At 40.1% G+C, this 21,381-nt stretch overlaps 1 protein-coding gene and 2 long non-coding RNA genes across 18 annotated transcripts in view; 1 reads left to right on the top strand and 2 right to left on the bottom strand.

The window, feature by feature from the left end:
* LOC107988671 (uncharacterized) overlaps positions 1-8,928 on the bottom strand; it is a 22,172-nt gene extending 13,244 nt beyond the window's left edge. For 7 of the 10 annotated variants that reach the window (XR_003049977.1, XR_003049972.1, XR_003049973.1 and 4 more), the window contains exons 1-4: positions 8,792-8,928; positions 6,841-6,983; positions 6,114-6,261; positions 442-596 (exon numbers count right to left, since the gene is read on the bottom strand). This is a non-coding gene — a long non-coding RNA (uncharacterized LOC107988671). Of the gene's footprint in view, positions 1-441; positions 597-4,070; positions 4,207-4,400; positions 4,540-6,113; positions 6,262-6,840; positions 6,984-7,284; positions 7,416-8,791 lie in introns of those variants that run through there. The other 3 variants (XR_003049976.1, XR_003049978.1, XR_003049981.1) reach the window with 3 other exon arrangements.
* LOC103380290 (coiled-coil domain-containing protein 136-like) overlaps positions 1-14,063 on the top strand; it is a 23,287-nt gene extending 9,224 nt beyond the window's left edge. Inside the window, exons 2-9 of one of the 5 annotated variants that reach the window (XR_003049969.1) lie at positions 746-1,102; positions 4,183-4,257; positions 4,441-4,743; positions 6,164-6,281; positions 7,364-7,640; positions 8,867-8,998; positions 11,004-11,067; positions 13,324-14,063. Coding sequence is in view for 4 of the 5 variants with exons in the window: in XM_025056560.1 (XP_024912328.1) it covers positions 784-1,102; positions 4,183-4,257; positions 4,441-4,743; positions 6,164-6,281; positions 7,364-7,640; positions 8,867-8,998; positions 10,955-11,143 (1,413 nt within the window). In the remaining variant the exon portion in view is untranslated. Of the gene's footprint in view, positions 1-745; positions 1,103-4,182; positions 4,258-4,440; positions 4,744-6,163; positions 6,282-7,363; positions 7,641-8,866; positions 8,999-10,954; positions 12,322-13,323 lie in introns of those variants that run through there. The other 4 variants (XM_025056557.1, XM_025056560.1, XM_025056558.1 and 1 more) reach the window with 4 other exon arrangements.
* Positions 9,008-17,039, bottom strand: LOC107988670 (uncharacterized). 3 transcript variants are annotated; one of them, XR_001760135.2, is made up of 5 exons: positions 15,908-17,039; positions 13,037-13,097; positions 10,886-11,090; positions 9,722-9,833; positions 9,008-9,371 (listed from the first exon to the last, which is right to left on the bottom strand). It is a non-coding gene; the product is annotated as an uncharacterized LOC107988670 (long non-coding RNA). The 3 variants fall into 3 exon arrangements; XR_003049970.1 differs by having other exon boundaries at positions 9,008-9,833; XR_003049971.1 differs by lacking the exon at positions 9,722-9,833.
* Positions 17,040-21,381: the final 4,342 nt, after the last annotated feature.

The following is a 21,381-nucleotide window of genomic DNA, read 5'->3' as shown; positions in this document are numbered from 1 at the left end:
TAAACTACTTGAAAAAGACAAAAGTAATTGCACGGTAGAGTACAGTTGTACGTGTAAAGATTACAATGAAACAGTTAGAGGTCCTTCCACCAGAACTACAATTACTGTACCTGACATCATGCAGTACAAACAGAATACACAACGAAAAACAACAGACGCTGAATGGACAGACAGACGGACACTAGACCAGTGCCCTTCCCAGCATTAACAGACAGGCACTAATAAAGCTATCATGTGGATCTGCGGGAAGATGACTGGGACACAGACTGTCTTTCCTGAACGGCTTCTGTCTCCAGCGTGAAATTTCAGTCTGTCTCGGTTCAGGAAGTGTGTAAGCAGCCCTGTGAACACTTGGAACTCGGCCCACCCAGACCTGCCCACTGTTACATGGTTGATGGGCTGAACATCAGGGCAACTCAGAGTAAAAAGAACCAGCTGTACCTGTTGTATGTCGTCCTCGTGTCTGCGGTGACCTCTCGGAGAGCCCGCCTCCTCGCCTGTGTCCTCTGGTCATGGTCACAGCTGCCTCAACGGAAGAAAATGCCTCCATGAATGAAAGCCTGCAAAGGCTGATGTGCAGTGAACTCCAGGTGGCACTGTTGATTCAGAGGAAAAATGGAGCTCAGGATTAGAGTACAGTTGAATTCAGGTGACAGGTTTCAAACCTTTAAATCCTCATTTCTCTCTATCTGTCTCTCTCTCTCTCTCTCTCCACTTTTTCTCCCAATGTTTCCTTTTACTGCAGACGATCCCTGTGATCTGAAAACTGAGATCAGCCCCAACATGGAGAATGAAATAACAGCCAAGGAGAGAGGTGTTCTGGAGGAGAACAACGAGAAGGAAGTGATGGACCAGGAGACTGCACAGGAGGAGGAGGACGAGGAGGAGGAGGAAGGTGAAGAAAGGAAGCAGAAAGAGGAAGAAGTTGAAGGAGAAGACAAGAGCGGAAAGGAGGAGGAGGAGGAGGAGGAGGAGGAGGAGGAGCTGACAGGGGAGCAGGAGTTAGAGGAGCTGAGGTCACAGGTGCTGCAGCTGCTGCTGGAGCTGGATGGTGCCAGAGAGACTTCCAACAAACACCAGGAGAGCTTCAATGAGCTGCAAGGTGAGACCACTGGGGGTTTAGTCAGACTTTCATCTATTTATAACAAACATCTGAAGTCAGAAATCCTCTTAAGATGGATCAGACTGTGTCATCCACCAAAGAAAATAGTCTGATTTTTATCTCACGTCTTGTGGCACTTGTAATCTGACAGCACTCATTATCCTGTTTATCATTTCAACATTTCCCTCATGTAAATTCAAACACAAAGCTTCTCAGAGAGCAATATCACAATTCACTTAGCACAGCGGCTGCACTGTAAAAACCACTAGGAGAACAAGACCAAGACTCCCGGTGACATAAAAGACTCAGCAGACCCTAAATTGAGCCTTAAATTTTTGAGCTTTTAATTTCATTATTAAAATAAAAATGATCTCATCCTGAGCTTGTAAAGTCTGTCCGGTTCATCACAATCCCGCTGAAGTGGACGGATTCATAAATGTTTATATGCGGTCACTGACGGAGTCTCTTCCTCGCAGCCATTAAATGGAGCACATCACATCATACCTCAGAAATTATGAGTGTGATGTTCAGGGACACGAGCGGTGAGTAAGGCCTGAGGTATGGAGCTACGGTGAGCTCAGCCTGTATGTGAGCGTATGTGTGTGGGTGTGTGTGTGTATGTAACCTGTCCTTCTAAGAGACATGAGCTCAGTTGTTTGTCTGGCAGTAGCAGAGGCATTCCTCAGACGACTGTGAGCACACTGAGGGAAGCTTCCAGACTGTGTGTCCTAGACCACAATCAGAAATCACTGTTGGTGAACTCCCACAGGGAACTGTCAGCTGTTCAGGCAGCTGCCAGCTGCTGGGAGCTGGTAGGGATCTAAATTACACAGTACAAGCCCAATATAAGGTGTAGTGTAGGTAAAGATACCCCGCCATGGAGAAATCTTTAAACATGATTTTTACTCCGCCTGTGTAAAAACACAACCATGTTCAAGCACAAGCTAAACAATGTGGGTTTTTTTTTCAATGTCAAAACATCATATTAGAGTGTTAAAAAAAAGTTGTAAAATAACTTTAAAAAGAAGGATATGTGTAAATCCGTCCTCTGATTAAGTAAAAAAAAAAATTCGAAGGATTCTGAGGGATCTCTGGTTCAAGGAGACAACCTCCCTTTAAGAAAAAAAAAACTTTTTTTTTTACAGGTTCCCACATTAAACAGAGGTCAAAAAAGTTATTTTTGAGGTTTGAAAAGCAGAAAATCAGATAAAAGGTGACACAGTTCGACACATTTCTTAGAACTTTTTGGGTCATGGCCAATTGATGTGATGAAATGAGGTGTCACACCATACAAACGCACATCTGTAAAATGAGGGCTCACGCCTCTGTTCCTTCTATTGTGTCTTTATTATATTTTCCTCGTAATGTGTAGCTAACAAATTCGACTGGCTAAAAGGTTCAATGAAAGGCTGAGTTCTTAACGTGGTTGGATTTTGGCTTTAAAACCCCCTGGTGGTCCATGCTGACCTGTCTGGTCTGGTGATTGTGTTTTAGACCCTGCAGGTTCTACGGCTGGCTAAGAAGTGTGGATTTCTTTTTACTACAGTAATAGGCTCAAATGTGCTGAGACCAGATTTGAACTCTGCCTCAACAGTCATGACTGCCAGAGTGTGGTGCATTTAAGTGACATTACTTTTAAATCATCATTAAAACACTGATCTATCGGCTTTTAACTGTGCAAACGGAATTCTTTCCTAATGACTTTACTTGCAGTGTGGCTTCACTTGCCGTTCAGTATCAGCGCTGACACTGAACAAGGGATTTTGCCACTTGATTTAAAGCTCCCTGTGTTGCCGACTGAGAACTTTCTTTATCAGAACCGTTATTATGAATTATTATGGTGAATTGCAAAACTATTTAAACTTTACTTTGAACTAGTGGAATAACTAGAGGAGTATTCCCCAATAGGGACTTCTCTAACGTCTGATGAATTATTTTGTTTTGAGATAGAACTTTTTATAATTTATAGTTGTTATTATAACTAGGCAGAAGTTAAGTTGTCTACAAAATCATTTGGATAGGTTATTTTTCTGCCAGGTAACGCCCAGAAAGCAAATCATTAGGATATATATATATATATATATGTATATGTATATATATATGTATATATATATATACAGTATATATACAGTATATATATATACAGTATATGTACATATATATGTATATATAAATATATATACATATGTATATATATGTAAATGAATTGGGGGCGAGACAGCTGCCCTGTGGAACACCTATGAACTATGAACTGTGAAAACCTCCTTTCTAAAGAACGGCTAGCATTCCATTAAAAAAAAAACAAAACAGAACCAGCAGTTATTTAGTTTAATTCTGCTGCATTCTAAAATTATAGCGCTGAATAAATAAACACATTTAAATGAAAACTGAAAAATGCCAGTGAACCTGCTGTGTGTACTTGAAAGTACTTACTTAAGTATTTACTTAAAGTATTCATGTCACATGGGTTAATAAATAAGTAACAATGAATCATTTATAAAGTATTTGTTTACGGGCAACTCACTGTTGGGCAAACTTCAATTAGAAAAAGCAACAGGAGCGACAGGAGTCTTATGAACAGTATATGTGATTAATCGTTGAGGAAATGAAAGACAAGTGAGAGTGATTAAGGTAGAGGTAGTTGTCGGGAGTACTAGGAAGTAGTCGCTCCCTTGAAACACAGGGCGAGAAACTCAAGAGAACGAGGTAGTAAACAAAAGTAAGAAAAGAAAAGACAAGGCCTGACCTGATTTAGTGATAGCTGTAGCGTCTTTAACACATCGTACGTTGCCATGCTTTAACTGATGATATCATGTTGTCATCTACTCCTCTCTCCTCCTCTTCTCCCCCCTCATTCCACCTTGTCTATCATCTCCTTTCCCTTTCTTTGATCTACTCTCCTGCCCATCCTATTCATTCCCTCTTCCTGTTATTTCTTCTCTCCTCTCCTGTCTCCATTCCTCTTTACCTTTTCTTGCTTCTCATTTTCTCCTCTCCTTCTTTTGTCTCATCGTCTACTTCCTCTCCTCACATCCACATCTCTCCTTCTTCCCCCCTTTCGTCTCCCGTTCTTTTTGAAGGACTGTTGGAGGATGAGCGTCTGGCCAGTGCACATCAGGCTGAAGCCTTCACACGTCAGATCCAGAACTTACAAGGTAACATGTCATTTAAGTTCCTCACCATCAGACAGTTGTTTTTTTTTAATTTTATGATACTTTTTTTAATGATAACTGTAGTGACAGGTGGAGGATGAGGGGCTCACTTTACTTTATCACCTTATTACTTCAGGGAACTTTACCTTCTCATCTTCCTCCTTCTTCATTATGTCTCTGTTTCAGCCCAGCTGCGTTCTGTGCAGGAGGAGATGGACAGCCTGGAAGAAGAGAAAGAGAGCGAGCTGGCTGAAACCCAGGAGGAGCTGCGTGCGGCTCAGGAGGAGGTGCTCCTTCTTCAGCAGGCAGCGGAGGAAGCGGCAGCAGAGAGGGAGAATGACATCGCCTCCCTGCAGGAAGAGCTGTGTCGTCGGCGGGCTGAACTGCAACGCCTCAGCGAGGAGACCCAGGAGTACGAGCTGGAGATCACCACTCTGAGGGCCGAGATCAGCATGAAGAGTCAAAGGAGGGAAGCCGAGAGGAGAGAGGGTGAGGGAAGACGAGGACTAAATATAAATTTCATTAGATCCCGCTTAATCCTTAGCGGGGTCGTGGTGGAGCTGGATACAACCCCAGCTGTCAATGGGTCAGGGTGGGGTCACACTGGACAGTTCACCTTCACTGGGCCACATATAGAGTTTCAAACAACCATTCACGCTCACATCCACATCTATGATATATATAAATACCTACATATATATTTACGCTCACATCTATATATACATATACAGTATATGTATATATATGTGTATATATATACATGTATTGTATATATACAGTATATGTACTGTATATATGTGTATATTTATACATATATTGTATATATACATATATAGAGTAAATGTATATATATTTACACACATATGTATATATATATATATATACAATATATGTATATATATATATATATATTTTTCACTACATACAGTATTGCATGTGTGTGTATCTCTGTAAGTGCGTCAGTCAGTCAGTCAGTCAGTCAGTCAGTCAGTCAGTCAGTAGGAGTCACACTAGCCTGCCTCACTGTGTGGATTCCTAATCCTGCAGTGACAGGAATTGACTGAGGCACTCTATGACTGAGTGACTGTAGAAAATCAAACCCAACAAGTCATCAAGTTCAAGTTCCACTACTGACTGGCAGCTCATTGTCATTCAGTTCAAAACATACCAGAATAGAAAATAAAATAAAACCTGCTGTCACTATTGACTAGTAACTTTAACTAAATGTGAATAATGAATAGTAAAAAAAAAAAAACATTTTCAGAGTATGAGGAGAAATTTACACGTGCCTGGGGTGGGGGGCTGGGGGGCTACAGCTGGATGTGTGTGACTCCATTAGCTGTTACACATTTAGAATATTGTGTTATGGCAATGGACTTAGCCACACAGGCTGTTCACCAGCTCAGAGAATGATTGACACCGTCCTAGTCCAGCACCATCCATCAAACTAAGACTTCAGACAGGATTCAGTTTTGGACAGAAACACCAGTCAATTCTCTGGGAGCTCAACCGAAATGAAACTCTTAAATATGTGAAAATTAAAAAGCCATAGTTAACAACGATTAAGAAAACAATAAAAAGGTTCTATGTTTTTGTTTTTGTCCTACTGTCTGAAATGTTTTCCCTTATTCGGTGTTCATCACTCCGATCTGTCGGACACTGAGGATAGCATGTAGATGAAGTCATGAGGAGGAGGCGTTGACTTCATTATGTCATAAACGCATGATGTCACCGCTGTAGCTGAGCCTCCAGAGGGACAATAGGGGTGGACAATATCCACATTTTGACATAATTATGTTGAAATAAAAAAGAAAAATTTGGTATCTAAGTTTGACCTCATCCTGACAAACTCTACTGACCTGTGTCCTTTTTACGTGACATCCATCTCTGGCCTTCTCCGCTCCATCAGGTGACGTAGACCTGCTGAAGGAGGAGTGTCGCACACTGAGGGAGGAGTGTCAGACCCTGAAGGAGGACAACGTGCGTCTTTCCGAGAGACTGCATCTGCTGCAGAGACAGAGGACAAGGTAAGAGGTCGTCGGCTGCTCACTAATCATTAACTCCAGCGGTTCCCAAGGTGAGGGCGGGAGTGTGTGGCACCCCCTGGGGGCATGGGCTGTAAGTAGGCAAATGGATTTCAGTTTAAATATTTTTCTGTATTGGTGCAACCAGACTGGGAACCAAAACAATTAGGTTATTGAAAGCTGAAGTTGAAGGATGTGAAAAGTCACGTTAGTAATGTAATGGTCATACTGAAGGAGAGGAGGAAACAATGAGAATAAAAGAACGGGTCTGTTACCTACAAGGTTCCCAAGGTCAAGAAACAAAGAACAACCAACATGTGTGTCTTACATTAGATCATTTTTTGATTTTTTTTTTAATAAAATATACTGTGGTTATATTTTTTTTTTTTAAATAAAATATACTGTGGTTACAACCCTTGTTTGTTAATAGATTTGCTCAAACAAGAATAGCAAATATCTAGTATATGGTTCGCAAAGTTTTTAACACTTTGTTTTTAAGCCTTTCCTATAACTTAAAAAAAGCCAATATATGTAAATATAAAGTAAAATATTTTATACATACCCTTGGTATTTCACCAGGGAACTTCTTTTCTCAGCTCTCTCCAGCCCCATGCTGAGACAGACTGGATTTACCATAAGAGTTCACTATGGAGCCCTGCTTTGGCCACAGACATCTACGTTTGGCTCCAGCTCCTCCTGCAAACTCTATAAAAAGGAGATAAATGATGGAAGTAATTGAATTTAGATCCACTGTGTTGAGATGTCACTAAAGGCCGTGACACCTTCACGTGTTGATGCTCTGAGTCCTGAGTCTTCATTATCACATTAACACATGGGAGATCAGCATTGATTTTTGGGCTGACGCTCATCATTTACAGCTAAAGCAGGAACCTGATAAACAGAATGAGCTGCTTTCATCTCCGGTAAAAGAAGATTAAAAAAAAAATACTGTTTCCATTTTTAACATTATATTTTACTAAAGAAACAACAAAGACACTGCAGTAACTTAAACCAGAACTGCCATGACACTGGGATCCTTCCCGCTGAGACTGATATCAATCTGTTCTCTTCTCCTCCGTCCACAGCTCCAGTGTCTACCTCTCCCTGAAGGAGGAAGACGGAGGGGAGGACACAGAGGGGAAGGAGATGGAAACTGGCCCAGATGAGGTCATGACAGAGAGCTACATGACCATGGCCCAGTCTCAGGGTTGTCGCCTGGTGGATGCCTCCATACAGAAGAACATTTCCTTTGAGGGGAAACCCATGACACCAACCAGCTGGAATGGAGGCGCTGGGGAGATCTTCTCTCTGAGGGACCAGGTCAAACAGGCGGAGGAAAAGGCCTCACAGGTTCAGAGAGAGGTACGAGGCTTCAGTGTCTACTTTTGAAATCAGTCTTGTAAACTGGGCTTTAGTGGATACAAACACAGATGGAAATTAGAGTGTGGGTAGAGTTTTTGATAGTGGACATGCCACCAAGGAGCTAAGAAAACCTGACGCGCTCTTCTCCCCTGAACCTACAAACATCCACCCACAGACATTTATGCACATGCATGAACACGAATCGATTACTGTTAAAAGTGGATAAATGAGAAAAAAAAAAAAAAAAAGAGAAGCTATTAGAGTCGACTCTTAAAAAAAAAAAAAAAAAAAGAAGCTATTAGAGTCGACTCTCCTTAAACACTGCTGCAGATGTTGTATTCAAAGTGGATTCTTCCGCAAACATTGGTCTTAAAGTACATTTTAAAAGAAGCTCCATCGGACCCTGGTATCCTCCTGGTGAATCAGGCTATATTTAATTCAATTTAACATGTCAATAACCATTTAAACCCAGTTTGTTGTCTCTACTAAAAGTTTAGATTCTCCTTTAAATGAAAATCCATTTCATTAATAATGATGATGAATCCAAGCATCAGCTGTGGTGTGATGAGTTATTGTATCGTTAGTGACAGACAGCCACACCAACCAATACCTGCAGGTGATTTTCATCTTACATTTTCATCTTGTTCAACTGACTCCGAGACCAGTGACTGGAACTAAATGTTATGAACCATGTAAAACGTGTTGGAACATCTATATAATTTTATTTTCTGAAAGAGTCAGGACAGGACAAGAGAGATGTTTGGAGTGTCTGTTACAACTGATCACTTTTATAACCTGACAATATTTATAGATTGTCATGGCGACGCAGCCAACTGCTGGACTGCTGGTATGCACAACTTAAACTCTGAGCACAGCTGCTCATTTAGCACAAGGCCAGATGAAGACGAGCTAGGAGACAGATTCAAGTAAACACCCGAGGCACTAGAGGTATAAGCTGTCGACGTCAACTTCCATTTTTCACTCCATTAAGTAATTCATATTAATTACCATTGTCCCTTCCTTTATTTATTTAACATATGTGAATGGACCAATACTAATGAACAAGATCCTGCCGCACGGTCAAAGCGATTCACCCAGAAACGCAGGCCGTTTACCGTTGAGACCGATAAGACAGTGACCGTAAATCTTACCTCCTGTGGTTCAGGGCCTCTGAAGTGAAGTGCAGATGAATTCTGATGTTTCCCACACGTGTCTTCTTCCTCCAGTGCGATGGCCTGAAGATGGAGCTGGAGGAGCTGCAGGTACTGTACGAAAGCAGTCAGAAGGAGCGGGCCGAGCTGGAGGAGGAGCTGCAGCGCTGCAAGGCAGAGCTGGAGAAGCTGTCAGGATGGGCTCAGGTGAGTAAAAAAAAAAAAAAGTTATCTAAAAGATACACCACTGAGGTTTTAAGTAGCTACAATCATTAGGACTGAAAAAGAAATTTGCTAAACTTTTGGCTATTTCCAGCTTTGTTTCTGCTCATGTCCTCAACTAACACATAACAACACCCGACATCACACCTGCTGTATCTCCTGTGTGTCGAGCACCTCTTTATATGTCTCTCATTGTGAGGAGAATATATATACAGTATATATATATATGTGTGTGTGTTTGATATGAACTGACAGGACCTGTCAGCACATATCAGAAATTATTGTGTGGCCTGAAGTGGTGAATCCTTGCCTGACTGTGTCTGTGTCCAAGCCTCTGTGTGACAGTGATGCCCTGGAACTGTTGTTGGACAAACACACAAAAACAATGTTTATTTTTTTTAAGATTCTGTACAGTGTTTTCTGCTGGCTTCTCTGCAGGCACACAAAATTCTTTGTATATTTATTTTATAAGGTGCTGGATTGCAGTTAAAGTTTAACAACCGGCCCGAGTTTATAGAAATCCTCATTACATCGAATTGACCGTCTCATAAAAGCATGGTTGCATTTTGCATCCTGATTTGTTTTTCACCCGAATCTTAATTTCCCCATATTTTCAAAACCTAGTTTTTTGGAAAAATACTGTGATGAAAATTCTCCTTCTTCTGTTGCTAAATCAGGTTGTATATGTAGAGAAAAAGGCCAACACACTGTGTTTCGTCTACAACAGCCCTGTTGTGAATGTCTCTCAGCGTTTTGTCAAACTGTCTGCCCGTGCCTCTGCTCATGTCCGTGTTCTCCGACTGTCCGTGAAGTCTCCAGTCTGTGACAACAGAAGAAAACGTAAACATCTGAGTCACCGTAGTATAAAATAAGGAAAAAGACAGAATAACGCCCGTACGTTACAACATCTACGTCTTTGTCTTTCATTCTTCACCAAATCATCCCATGCAGCCACACAGTATTCTTAACACACGCTTAGAGAAAGTCAACAGGCTCCAAGTCTCATCATTGTGTTTTTGTCAAAAGTACAGCTTTGTTTTATTTGATCGGGATTTTCAATCCTCAAAAACATCAAACTTTAAACCAAACCTGAATGAAAATCTGTAAAACTTGCTGAAGTTTTGAAAAAGAGTTTGATTTCTTTTTGTTTTCCCCCAAACTCAAAGAACATTTGAAAGATGGTAGATTTCAGTCCTTAGACAAGGCAAAGAAGCAGGTGGTGTCAAAGTCATCTCCCCGAATTCTACAAAGAAGGGATTTTCTGAGGCGAACACCACCATCAGAAATGTAGAGAAATGTCTTTATGTAATTGTTTAATCACGACTAATCATGCTAATGTACACGATTAAACATGATTGTGATGAATCAGGCTGAATCACGTACAAAACGATGCTAATGTACACGATTAAACATGATTAATTGTAATGAATCAGGCTGAATCACATACAAAACTTATCACGATTAATCATGTTTAAAAATGCTGAATCACGTACGCCAGCATGATTAATCGTATTTCAGTGTTCAATCAGGTGCACTATTTATCATGATTAATCGTGATTCATGATTCTCAACTATGTGGACGATTATTCACAATTAATCTTTTGTGCTTAATCTTAATTTACAGATACTCTGTGATCAGATTTTAGAATATATCGAATATATATATATATAATATATAGAACTTTGACCTTTGACCCAGCCTTGTATACGTCGCCATAACGTTGTTTTTTCCTGAATAGTATTTACAGTACTGTACAGCCCGTTCACCCCCCTCTGTTCCACGTGACACATTTGTGTTAGTGATTTGTTCAGTGGTAGTGATCCATCTCTTTAATCTTTGTGTGGTTTTTTTTTTGGTTTGTTTTTTCTTACTTTAATCCATCAGTTCATCTGTTCCCTTCATCTCCACGTCCCGTGTGTTTGTTCTTTTTCCCTCCTCAGAGATTCATCCATCCATCTGAGCACCCTGTTCTCTCCATCCCCTTCATAGGAATGATTGTAATAGTGGCTGTGGTCTGGTGCTGGTTGTCGGAGCTGGCGTCCCAGAGAGCAAGGTACGAGAGGAGCCGATCTCTATCTGAAATGCTACATACACCAGAAACATCAGCTCATGCAAATGCGAGTGAATGATATCACAACAAAGTGAGACGTGTGATGTTGCAGCGCCGTTGTGTTTAGCAGCTCTAACACGGTCCCTTATCTTTCCACTTTGTTTCTGCTCTGGCAGATTTGTTTCTGATTGTTCTGTCCGCAGTTCTTATTCATGCTTTCTTAAGCAGAAAGAGGTTTATTAGAGACACTCGCGGAAAACGGTCTTATAGATTAAGTGGGCCGAAAGGCTGTGCTTTTTGAGGACAACAGTAGTGGTTCAGCTGGGAGTACTAACCCCTCAGCACTATAATAAACATGTACATAATTAGATTTATAGCAGAGTAGCACAAGGCAGAGGAGGAGATGTAGGAGGTGGAGGAGGAAAGAGCCGTAGCAGATATGGACGCTGGTGGGGGGGTAATAATGAGAAGTGTTAGGTGAGAGCAGCTGCTCGTATATCTGCAGGAACTAGATGAGATGAGCATAGATCGCTGGCAACCAATCAGCTGATCAATAAAGCGGGTGAGCGTGAAGCCGAACAAAACGACTGATTCCAATCAGATAACTCCGCAAACTTCATTATCAATGAAAGACTTAAGAGTCTGATGATGGTCCAAATTAACTAAGAGAGGATTTGTTAGTGTTGTACATTCATAAAAAAAACCTTGTTGGTCAAGAATAATTATTTCTGTGAATGCTATGACAGTGACACGGCTGACAGGGACGGATTGGGACTGTGAAACGTACGGATGGGATAGGAAATGAAGAAGAACTGTGGTTGAGAAGTTTGAAATAAAGTTAGAAAGTTAGGATGGGTTGGACATGTGCTGAGGAGAGATAGCAAAAGTGTTGGACCAGGGACGTTAGAAATACAGCTGCCAGGCAGGAGGATGGAGCCAAGAAGGATGTGAAGATGGCTGGTGTAACAGCCGAGCAGGCAAGATGGAGGCAGATGATCGGCTGTGGTGACGCCTGAGGAGAACAGCTAAAAATAATAATAATAATTTTTAAAAAAAAAGATTATTTGTACTTATATGAACTGACTGGACTGTAGTGTTTATTAAGAGTAGTTCATTAGTCATGAAATGCCAAATAGAGCTGGAGTAAGATAGATGATGGACGCGGGACGGGTGGGCAGTTTGTCAAGATGACTGAGTCACGCCGAGCGACTTAAGACACAGGATTACTTCACATCAGAAACAATGGTGCGTTCTTGGTTCAGTTCTTAAGACACAGGATTACTTCACATCAGCGTTCTTGGTTGAGTATGAGTGAAATGAGAAGATTGACGCAGCTTAACTAATGACAGAAGGATGTGTCTGGCTCCAAGACTTGAACTTAGCAATAGCAAAGTCCATTCATTTACATGGCAAATCTGATTGGTTCATTCTTCACGCACAGTAGACACAGGAATTTGGCTGCCACATCAGTAAATAACTAGGATGCTTTTCCGACCAAGTTCGATCTCCAGCTGTGACCCTGTGTATCCAGGATGACCTTCGTAGCATAGCATCTGCATTAGCGTGTACAAGCGAAGTTATAAAGATTTCCACACTCAATACATTAACCTACATTGACCTGGAGTCACATTTGCGTGTTCTACCTTAAAAAAAAAACAACTTATTTTGCCGTTAGCAGGCAAGCAGAGAATGTAGTGTGGCGTCCAGAACTGATTTAACTTGATTTTTGTTCAAATTGTACAGCTGTTTGTTATCTAAGTACAATACTGATGAGGTTTGTAAGACATGATTTGTTTTGTATTTGATTTAGTCAGGCTAAATTTGGGTTACTAAGTACAATACTGATGAGGTTTGTAATTCATGATTTGTTTTGTCTTTGATTTAGTCAGGCTAAATTTGGGGTTTTTGTTAAATAAACTCATCAGATATGATCGTGCGGTTGAGACCAGGCAAGGAAGAAAAAGATCCTTACCTTATGTGGTAGTGGAGCCGCAGGTTGAGGACCCCCGGGTTGACATTTAGGCCTGGCCACTCTGGAACAGAAATTATGAAAAGTTCCTTGAAAAGTACTGCAGTGCATACACATCTTAAAAAGTTACACAGACGTACTGCAGCAAAAGGCCTTTAATCTTCTCATCTCACTCTCCACAACCACACGGCTGAACTGCTCCTTTACAACCTCACTATTTTTAATTCACGGCTGATGGATCTTCTTTACTGACTCTTGACACTTCCTTTTTTTTCCCTGTCTGCCCTCAGGGGAGTGAGGTAGGTTTGAACTCCATTTTGACTATCACTGCAGCCACAGCAGTGTTACTGATGATGACCGGCTTGTTGAGAGCTCTGGTCCGATGTTGACTGGATGGGCGACAACTGCACAAGGGACAGACGTCTGCTCCAGACCAGCCCTGGTTTGCTCCGGCCACGCTCGGCCTGAAACTGAAATTCCCTACATGTAACAGGAGCCGAGTTAGAAGGAGATGAGGACATTTCTCTCTGCAGTGAAGACCTGCACGTGCAGACGTGGAGGAAAGAGTCTGCAGAGAGAGAGAGAGAGAGAGAGAGAGAGAGAGCGACGCAAGGACTGAGCTCCACCGACTGTACGCTAGTGTTGTGTCTTTTTTTTCCTCCCGTCTGTGAACGCCCTTTTTTCTCTCTTTCTCTCCTCTAGCTCCACAATGCGATGACACGAAGATTCCTATTGTAAATGTGCACCCGACGGCTCTCCGTTTGTTTACGGGGCCTTTATTTATTTATTTATTTATTCATTCATCCGTCGCTTGAATTGCTGTTTATAGCTGTAGGTGAATGGATTTACGTCGCTGAATTTCAGTAGAAATAGCAGATTGCGTTTGTTGAAAAAAATTAGTTTGTAAATGTGACACGTGGTGACACTGCATTTCCAATCGTCAAACGGAGAATAACTAAAGAGTTCTCTGCATAATTAACAGTATGCGATACACACATTAGGGCCACACTGAGGGGAAAAAAAAAAAAAATGAAACCATACCAGAATGAAGTTGTAAATTTACGAGAATTAAGTAGAAATTTTACGAAAAAACATGTAGTCGTAAGAGTCAATTTTCAGAATAATGTAATATGAAAAGACAAGTAATACAGGAACTAATATCAACAAAGTGACAAATTTATGAAAACAAAGATTAGATAATGAGTTTAAATTAAATTTAGTCATAACTACAGAATGAAAACAAAGATTAGATAATGAGTTTGTGAAATTAAATTTCGTCATAACTACAGTGAACTACAATCATAAAGAGTAGTGGAAGTAGTGGAGTACAACGAAGTTTCTTGACTCAACCTTTTCCACTTCTCAGTATCACCTTATTTATATAAACACCGGGAACTTTCTCACTCCTGAAACACGTCTCCTAAACTCAAGACTTTTCTCATATATTTGCAACTTTTTCTCGCACAATTCTACAACTTCATTCTTACGTAATTACAACTTCTATGCTTGCAAACGTATTTCCTTTTCCTTTTAAACATACGCTTTTCTCAAACATATCTAGACTTTTTTTTTTTTTTTACCCTCAGCGTGGCCCTAAAGTGTGAATACAGATAACAAAGGTGTTTTTTACTATTGCATTTTCAAAGGCAGAGAACAACCTGGACGTCACCCCAGTTACCAACCCTGCCTGAAGATTTCCTCTTTGTCTCTGCACCTGCTCAAACACTGCTGAACGTCTGACTCTCATAATAGATAACGCCCACGTGTCTGACTTTAATTATGAGTTCACCAGGAAGCCAGATTCTCAGTTTGGCAATTCTTATATATTTTCCCCGCTCACACTCTCGAACACTTCCACCTACAGCAGCACAGTTACACTTAAAATATGTTGTGCTCTACTTTTGTCATGCACCGGTGAAAAATATTCTCAGTGAATCTGGAAGTCACTTCTGAGGATCAGATCTGTTTGTTTTTGGAACAATTCGCCCTCAATTCTATTACCAGCCCCAGTCGGCGTTACCTACTGGACCAGACGTGGGACCTTGGTCACATGGGTACAGCGTGAGGACTAGATAATAGGCAGTCGACCTGGAGCTCACACTGAACTCTCACACATGCCAGTTTTATTAACTTTATGTCAAGGTTATGGTTGAAACAGGATGATAAAACATGACAACAGTGTTGACTTTGTTTTGGTTAAATTGGAGTTTTAGTCCCGTTCAATGAAATCAATGAAATGTCCAAATTACAATATGTTTCATTAACTAAAATGTAATATTTTTTTATGTTAACTCTGTGTTGATCTTCACCGGACTTTTATGACATTCTGACATCATTATTTAATTTATTTTTATATTTATTGAACATCTACTTTATTGAATTACACAGTATTAAACTATGTTATTAATCAAAAAGAAAAGCAGCTTATTGATGACAATGTGTGCTGTCTATTTACCAGCAGCCTCCAGTTCAGTCATGGTCAGAGTGAGAGCTAACTTCAGCTCGGGCCATGTGTCTTTGGATCCACCATTGTGGCCCATTTATTTCCACGGGGAAACTTGACTAAAGGTCCCGCAGTTGCCGTTAAACTGCATTTTAATGACTTTGTACACTGTCAATATCTAAAGCCCAGTGGAGACACATTCACAAAGGCCGCTGCGCCAGTGCTTGTTTAAAAATCCATTAGCTGTCAGGTCACAGGTCAAACAGTCTCACCAGTGTTTGACAGCTTTTGCTAAAAGAAACCAAACGGTGTGAGCCCTGGCTTAGATGTTGATCACACACCTGTCATGTTTTATCAACAAATTTCATCCAAATGGGATTACAGCTGACCACATTGACATTGTATTGTGTAAAGAAAGGTTTGAAACTTACTGTTGGATTGGATCTGGGAGGAAACTTCGCCCTTTTCTACCGCTCATGGATGTAACAGCTCTTCATGTGGCATGAGCCCAAACCTACAACAGCCAACAGTGCAAATGAAGAGGACAGTCATTTGGTTGTTTGTGTGACTGTTGAATACAATACAAATCCTATTTCCAGAAAGTTGGTACACTTCTTAAAGTGCACGAAACCCTCAAATCAAAAAAACTGACCACTGACCATCATAATTCTGTCTATTTAACATAAACAAATGAAGAACCAAAAGACTGCAACAAACTCCCAAAAGTTGTTTTAAGGGATTAAAAATGTCATAATAATAACATTCAGTAATCACCTTATTAGTTTGACTAGTTGCTCAAGACTCGGCCTTAAGTAAAAATGTTTTGGAACTTTATGTTCGACTTCAGAAATTTATTTAGAGATAAAAAAAGTGTTTGTTAGAAAAAGGTTGGAGAAAAATCAGGTCTGTCACCAACAAGAGTTAATATTGTTGTGAAACGATCCAGGGAGTCTGGGGAAATCTATGTTGTTGTAGTAAAAGGGAAAAACATTGCTGCTGAATGAGTATAACCTTCAAGCTCATAGGCACAGGGTGTGGAATACTTTAGAAAATCATTGTTGCTTAAACGCAGTCTGCCTACCTGGAGAACGCCTCCCTGAGAGTGTGCGTTACCCAACGAGGAAGCCGTACATCAGTGCTGCAAAAAACAAATACAGTCGTTAGTGCACACAAATGTGACGTTGATAACAGTCCGTTTTGCCCAAAAAACAGTTGATCAACTGAGTGATCAATCATCTGTGTCGAGGTAGGGCTGCATCATGTTAACAATGTACAATCGATGGCTTAAAAACATTCATTCTAGAACTCCAGATCTAGGATTTTTACCCGGATCATTTACAGCATAATTCTGTACAAATGACAAAATCATGTTGGAGTTCATCTGCCTGACTGTCCTGCCAGAAGTCCAGGTCTCTATTTAAATGTATTTTTCAATTCTCTACTTTTCTGTAAGAGAAATTCCAAACATTCTCTGCATTTAACAGATTCTTGAAACACCCCCCAGTCACACAGGAGAAGTGGGCTGCACCTTTTGGACATGCCCCCAAAGAGCGGGGGAGTTTTAGTGCTTGCTCAACACACCACAGTCCTGCTGGGGCGGTTTCAAACCAGCGATCCTACGATTCCAAACTCCCACTCCCGCTTCCCACTAGGCTGCCCTCCTTTATTATTACGTCTGGGTCGAAGTGACTCAGACAACAGTGATCACTGACTGCTGAGTGAGTCCAGTCTTTCGTCCAGCAGTATTTGACACTTGCAAAAAATTTCAAAAATCCTCGGTCTCCTGTTCAAAGAGTGCACAACAAACGCAGAAACAGAAATGTGGCAGCTAATGTAGCTGACGTTCAAAATCTACATTCTCCAGCTACGAATTCAAATGCACTCATAAATGCACATAATGTACCAACTGTGCTGTAAGGCTGGTTTGTTCAAAGACACAAAGATGTGAAGGAAAAGTTGTTTACCTTTGTGAAATGACCATTAAATAATGACACGCGCATGCTAACATATACACGAAAAAGCAGATTATACTGTATAATTTATTTGTGTTGGTTATGCTAATGACGTTGTTCTGTATTTCATGTAAATACATGTGACATATAGTACTACGGGAGAGATATTTCCTAACCGCATTTGTACTAGGTTTCTTAGAAAGTCTATTCTATTTTGAAAGAGCTTTGTATATATTTGATAGCCAAATTTGAGTCATTTATTTATGGTGTTAAATGAAAAAAAATCAAAATAAAATAATGACATATATGTATATGTTTTAGATCGCACTCAATTGTTAAAAAAAAAAAAAAAAACCCAGTACGGCTGATGGTATTATATATCTAAGAAACGCATTGAAAACTGTAGGTTTTCAACAGGAATCCCCTCCCCATTGACTGCACTCGTGAATGTTGGATGATTTATCCGTCTTTGATCTCCTGATTTCATGACTATAAACTTACTCCTACGTTTCTGTGTCGCACAGTGTTGCCCAGCTTGCTGCTTTACATATTGGTAGCCGTGTTGTTAGAAAAATATTTGTGGCTATTTTGTTACCTGGAGGTCTATTTTGTAATGTAAGATGACTTAAGAAATAAATATGTTGTAATACCCACGTGGCATTGACAAGATGTCTTTTCCTGGAAGTTGGCGTCAGCGACTGTCGGACACTGGTTTGAGGTCCGCACTGTCTCATTCATGCAATCAACAGCAGTCATCTGCAGAGAGAGAGAGAGAGAGAGAGAGAGAGAGAGAGAGAGAGTGAGAGACCTAGAGAAGCTGCAGGCATCACCTTACACTCGTCGTGTGGTTATTTATAACCTGCGCTCCCAAGAGGTGACGTAAAGTGACAGAGGTGGTAGTTTGACTGAAGGAAGTGATGACTGATCGTCACTGACGAGGAGGAGTCACTCACTACACTCACCGCTCTGCTGCTGCCAGGACTCTTTTACTATGTTTAAGAGCCGCTAAATACAAATTCATAAACATTAACAATATAACAGACGAAGTGAACAGCATTATTAGTTTCCAGCACCTGCATAATTTTAAAACACAATTTCCGACTTCTGGTTTTAATCTTCATCACCAACAGAGTTTTGGCAAAATCATTGTTTGAAAAATCCTTTCTGGATCATCAGCCAATCCCACCAGCTGCCCTCCCCGCCGCCCTCTGTCACATGGCTTTCTGTTCAACAAATTTAGCCCAAATTCCTCTTTAAATATTTAACATTACAGCTGACAGGCTACCAGGTGAATGCTAATTAAACAGGATTGCGTCTGTGAAGCAGGCCTTCACAAGTGTTCAGTAATGATATACAGTGAGGTGAGAAGTGTCCAGGTGAGCAGACGTGATTTTTTTTTTTTTATGATTCGCTTTTTTACTTTAATCTCCAGTCATTGATGTTTGAAGAGGAGCGTTGAAGAAACTAAAGAGTTCTACACCTGCCCACACTAGACACACACCGACTGAAGACTCACTGTGTTTTACTGGTACCTGGAGTCAGTCCAGAAAATGAGGAAGTAGGGTTTAATAAAGGATATTGTGAGTTATACACGGAGTATCATACAAATACATACAAATGAACAGTGTCTAACTACATGGTTTATCCTTTCTTTCCTGTACAACAAATATTTTAACTTTTAGAGTTAAAAATGTTGTCTGTTCTAAGCCACCCTAATTATTTTCTTGGCATTTTGAATGAACTTAAAAAAAATAAAAAAAACAGGAATACTACAAGGTCAACAAAAATAAAGCTAAAACTAATGACATGGCAAAAAAAAAAAGTGCCTTTAATGAGCCCACTTATAAAATGCCAACCTATACAATACATGCCTTTAATGAGCCCACTTATAAAATGTTATACTATAAAATACCAACCTGTACAATACCAATAATTATAATAATACCAATGCCAATGTTAATACCAACATCAACAACACTAACAATAACAATAATAAAAATGTGAGATGTAATTACATGGTGCCTGATGTTGGCTTCAGTTATAGCTAGCAAAAATCAACAAAAGTACTACTAATAAAAAACAAATAAGTACTAATAATACCACGACATTATATATATGTATATATAAACATATATGTATATATCTATATATACACATATACACATATATACACATATATATATTTTAATATATATACATACTTTACAACACCACCACTAGTAATAATCATCATCATAACTGTTATAATGATGATTATCGATTGTCCTCGGACATTTTATTATAAGAGTCTGGTCTTCATCCATTATAATTGGCTGACACTTGTGGTGTCTGACTAAGGTTTGTGATTCATCATAGGTCATTTAGTATTTTAGTATAGTAGTACTATGGTATAGTACTTTGGTATATCTCATTTTACAGCGGGGGATCAGCATGTGCCCCCCAGGCTGCGTCCAGAGTAAATATCCCATGAATACTTTCTGCATGTGTCACAGTTATTCCTACCTCCCACAGCTTCATCAAGGCTGGTGGCGCTGGGATCTGGTGTCACTGCCTTGTCACTGCTGAGTCACGACAACATGGCAGCTCCTACAGGCCTGCAGCGAAAACAATATTCATTGGTTACGACTTGTTCTGTATGAAGATTATTAGAGGATTTTGTTTCCTGCACAGCGGTTCCTGTCGGTTCTCATTTGGTCAGACAGTCGTGAAAAGAACAACATATATGTGTCAGCTGTCTTTACATTTTATATAATTACTCCTGACGTGGATGCCAGCTATGATATTTCTGTCCCTCAGTCTCCAGTCCAGTATGGGAAGAGCTGCTACAGACGATTGTCGATGAGCGTGCCATCACCCTTCAATATGTTTGGCGCTTACTAATGAGTCCATTAGACATCTGGTTCAGTTTAATTTCATATTAATTTTTTTTAACCGGACTTGTCACATCATTACCAATAACTAAATGTTACTAGTAAACATACAGGGCACATACTGTATCCACATACAGCACAGGGGAGTAAAATGCAGTAATGAAGCAAGAAGTAAGCATTCAATCTGGCCCAGAAAAAATAGATAAAAGCCTGAAGTGATCTATGAGTAATACTCCACATTACTACCTATATGTTTTTCTGGTAGATGTACTTTCAAAATTATATTTAAAATTAATATTTCGTTTTTACTACTTCGGACTGGAACTTCTACAATAGCTTTCACCAGACATGAATTGGCCAAGTGCAGTCGTTGTACAACCACCCACGCATTTTTAAAAATAATGATTTAAAGATTCCAAGGCATATATTTTAAAAAAGGTGTCCGATTTTAATAACTAAAACATGTCCAGACATGTCTCTTTTTTAGATTCAATTAGATTTTATTTTTTGTTTAAAACAAACTCCAATAGAAGCCATGCAACAGATTCTGATCTAGCTCCATCTGATCATTTTCTTCCATTTCCTCAACTCTCTGATGGGAATTCCTGTTGGAAAAACCCTCAGACATAAATAAAAGCGATCTAGAGAAACATCTTACTTTATTAAAAAAATGAAAGACTTTTTCGGATGCTTTTACGACTTTATGACTTGCGTCTTTCTGCGGGCTGAAGGGCTTGCATTAGAGTGATGGTTGGGATATGAATTTAATTCAGAGTTCAATCCTCCGCGGACATTGTTCATTTCTGACCAGTGATCCTTCTCTGACCCTCTCTGTGCATGTGTTGACCCCTGCCTGTCCACATGGAGACGCATTTCACTGAGTGGTGGCAGATTAATGTGAACTTGCTTCATTTGCTACATCTTCCCCAGCGTGATCTCATCTTTAAAAAACTCTCTCTCTCTCTCTCTCTGTCTCTCTGTAGGGCCCTGGTGTGAGAATATGATGAGTAAACTCCAGCTTTAGACAATTATTCTCTTTAAACTGAGAAGGTTTAGACACAGACTCCGCACTTCTCACTTTCT

The sequence above is a fragment of the Cynoglossus semilaevis genome, chromosome 6 (assembly GCF_000523025.1).
Source record: "Cynoglossus semilaevis isolate Cse_v1.0 chromosome 6, Cse_v1.0, whole genome shotgun sequence".
Lineage (NCBI taxonomy): Eukaryota > Metazoa > Chordata > Actinopteri > Pleuronectiformes > Cynoglossidae > Cynoglossus > Cynoglossus semilaevis.
Note: the sequence above shows the minus strand (reverse complement) of the source record. Positions and strands in the feature narration are given on the sequence as shown.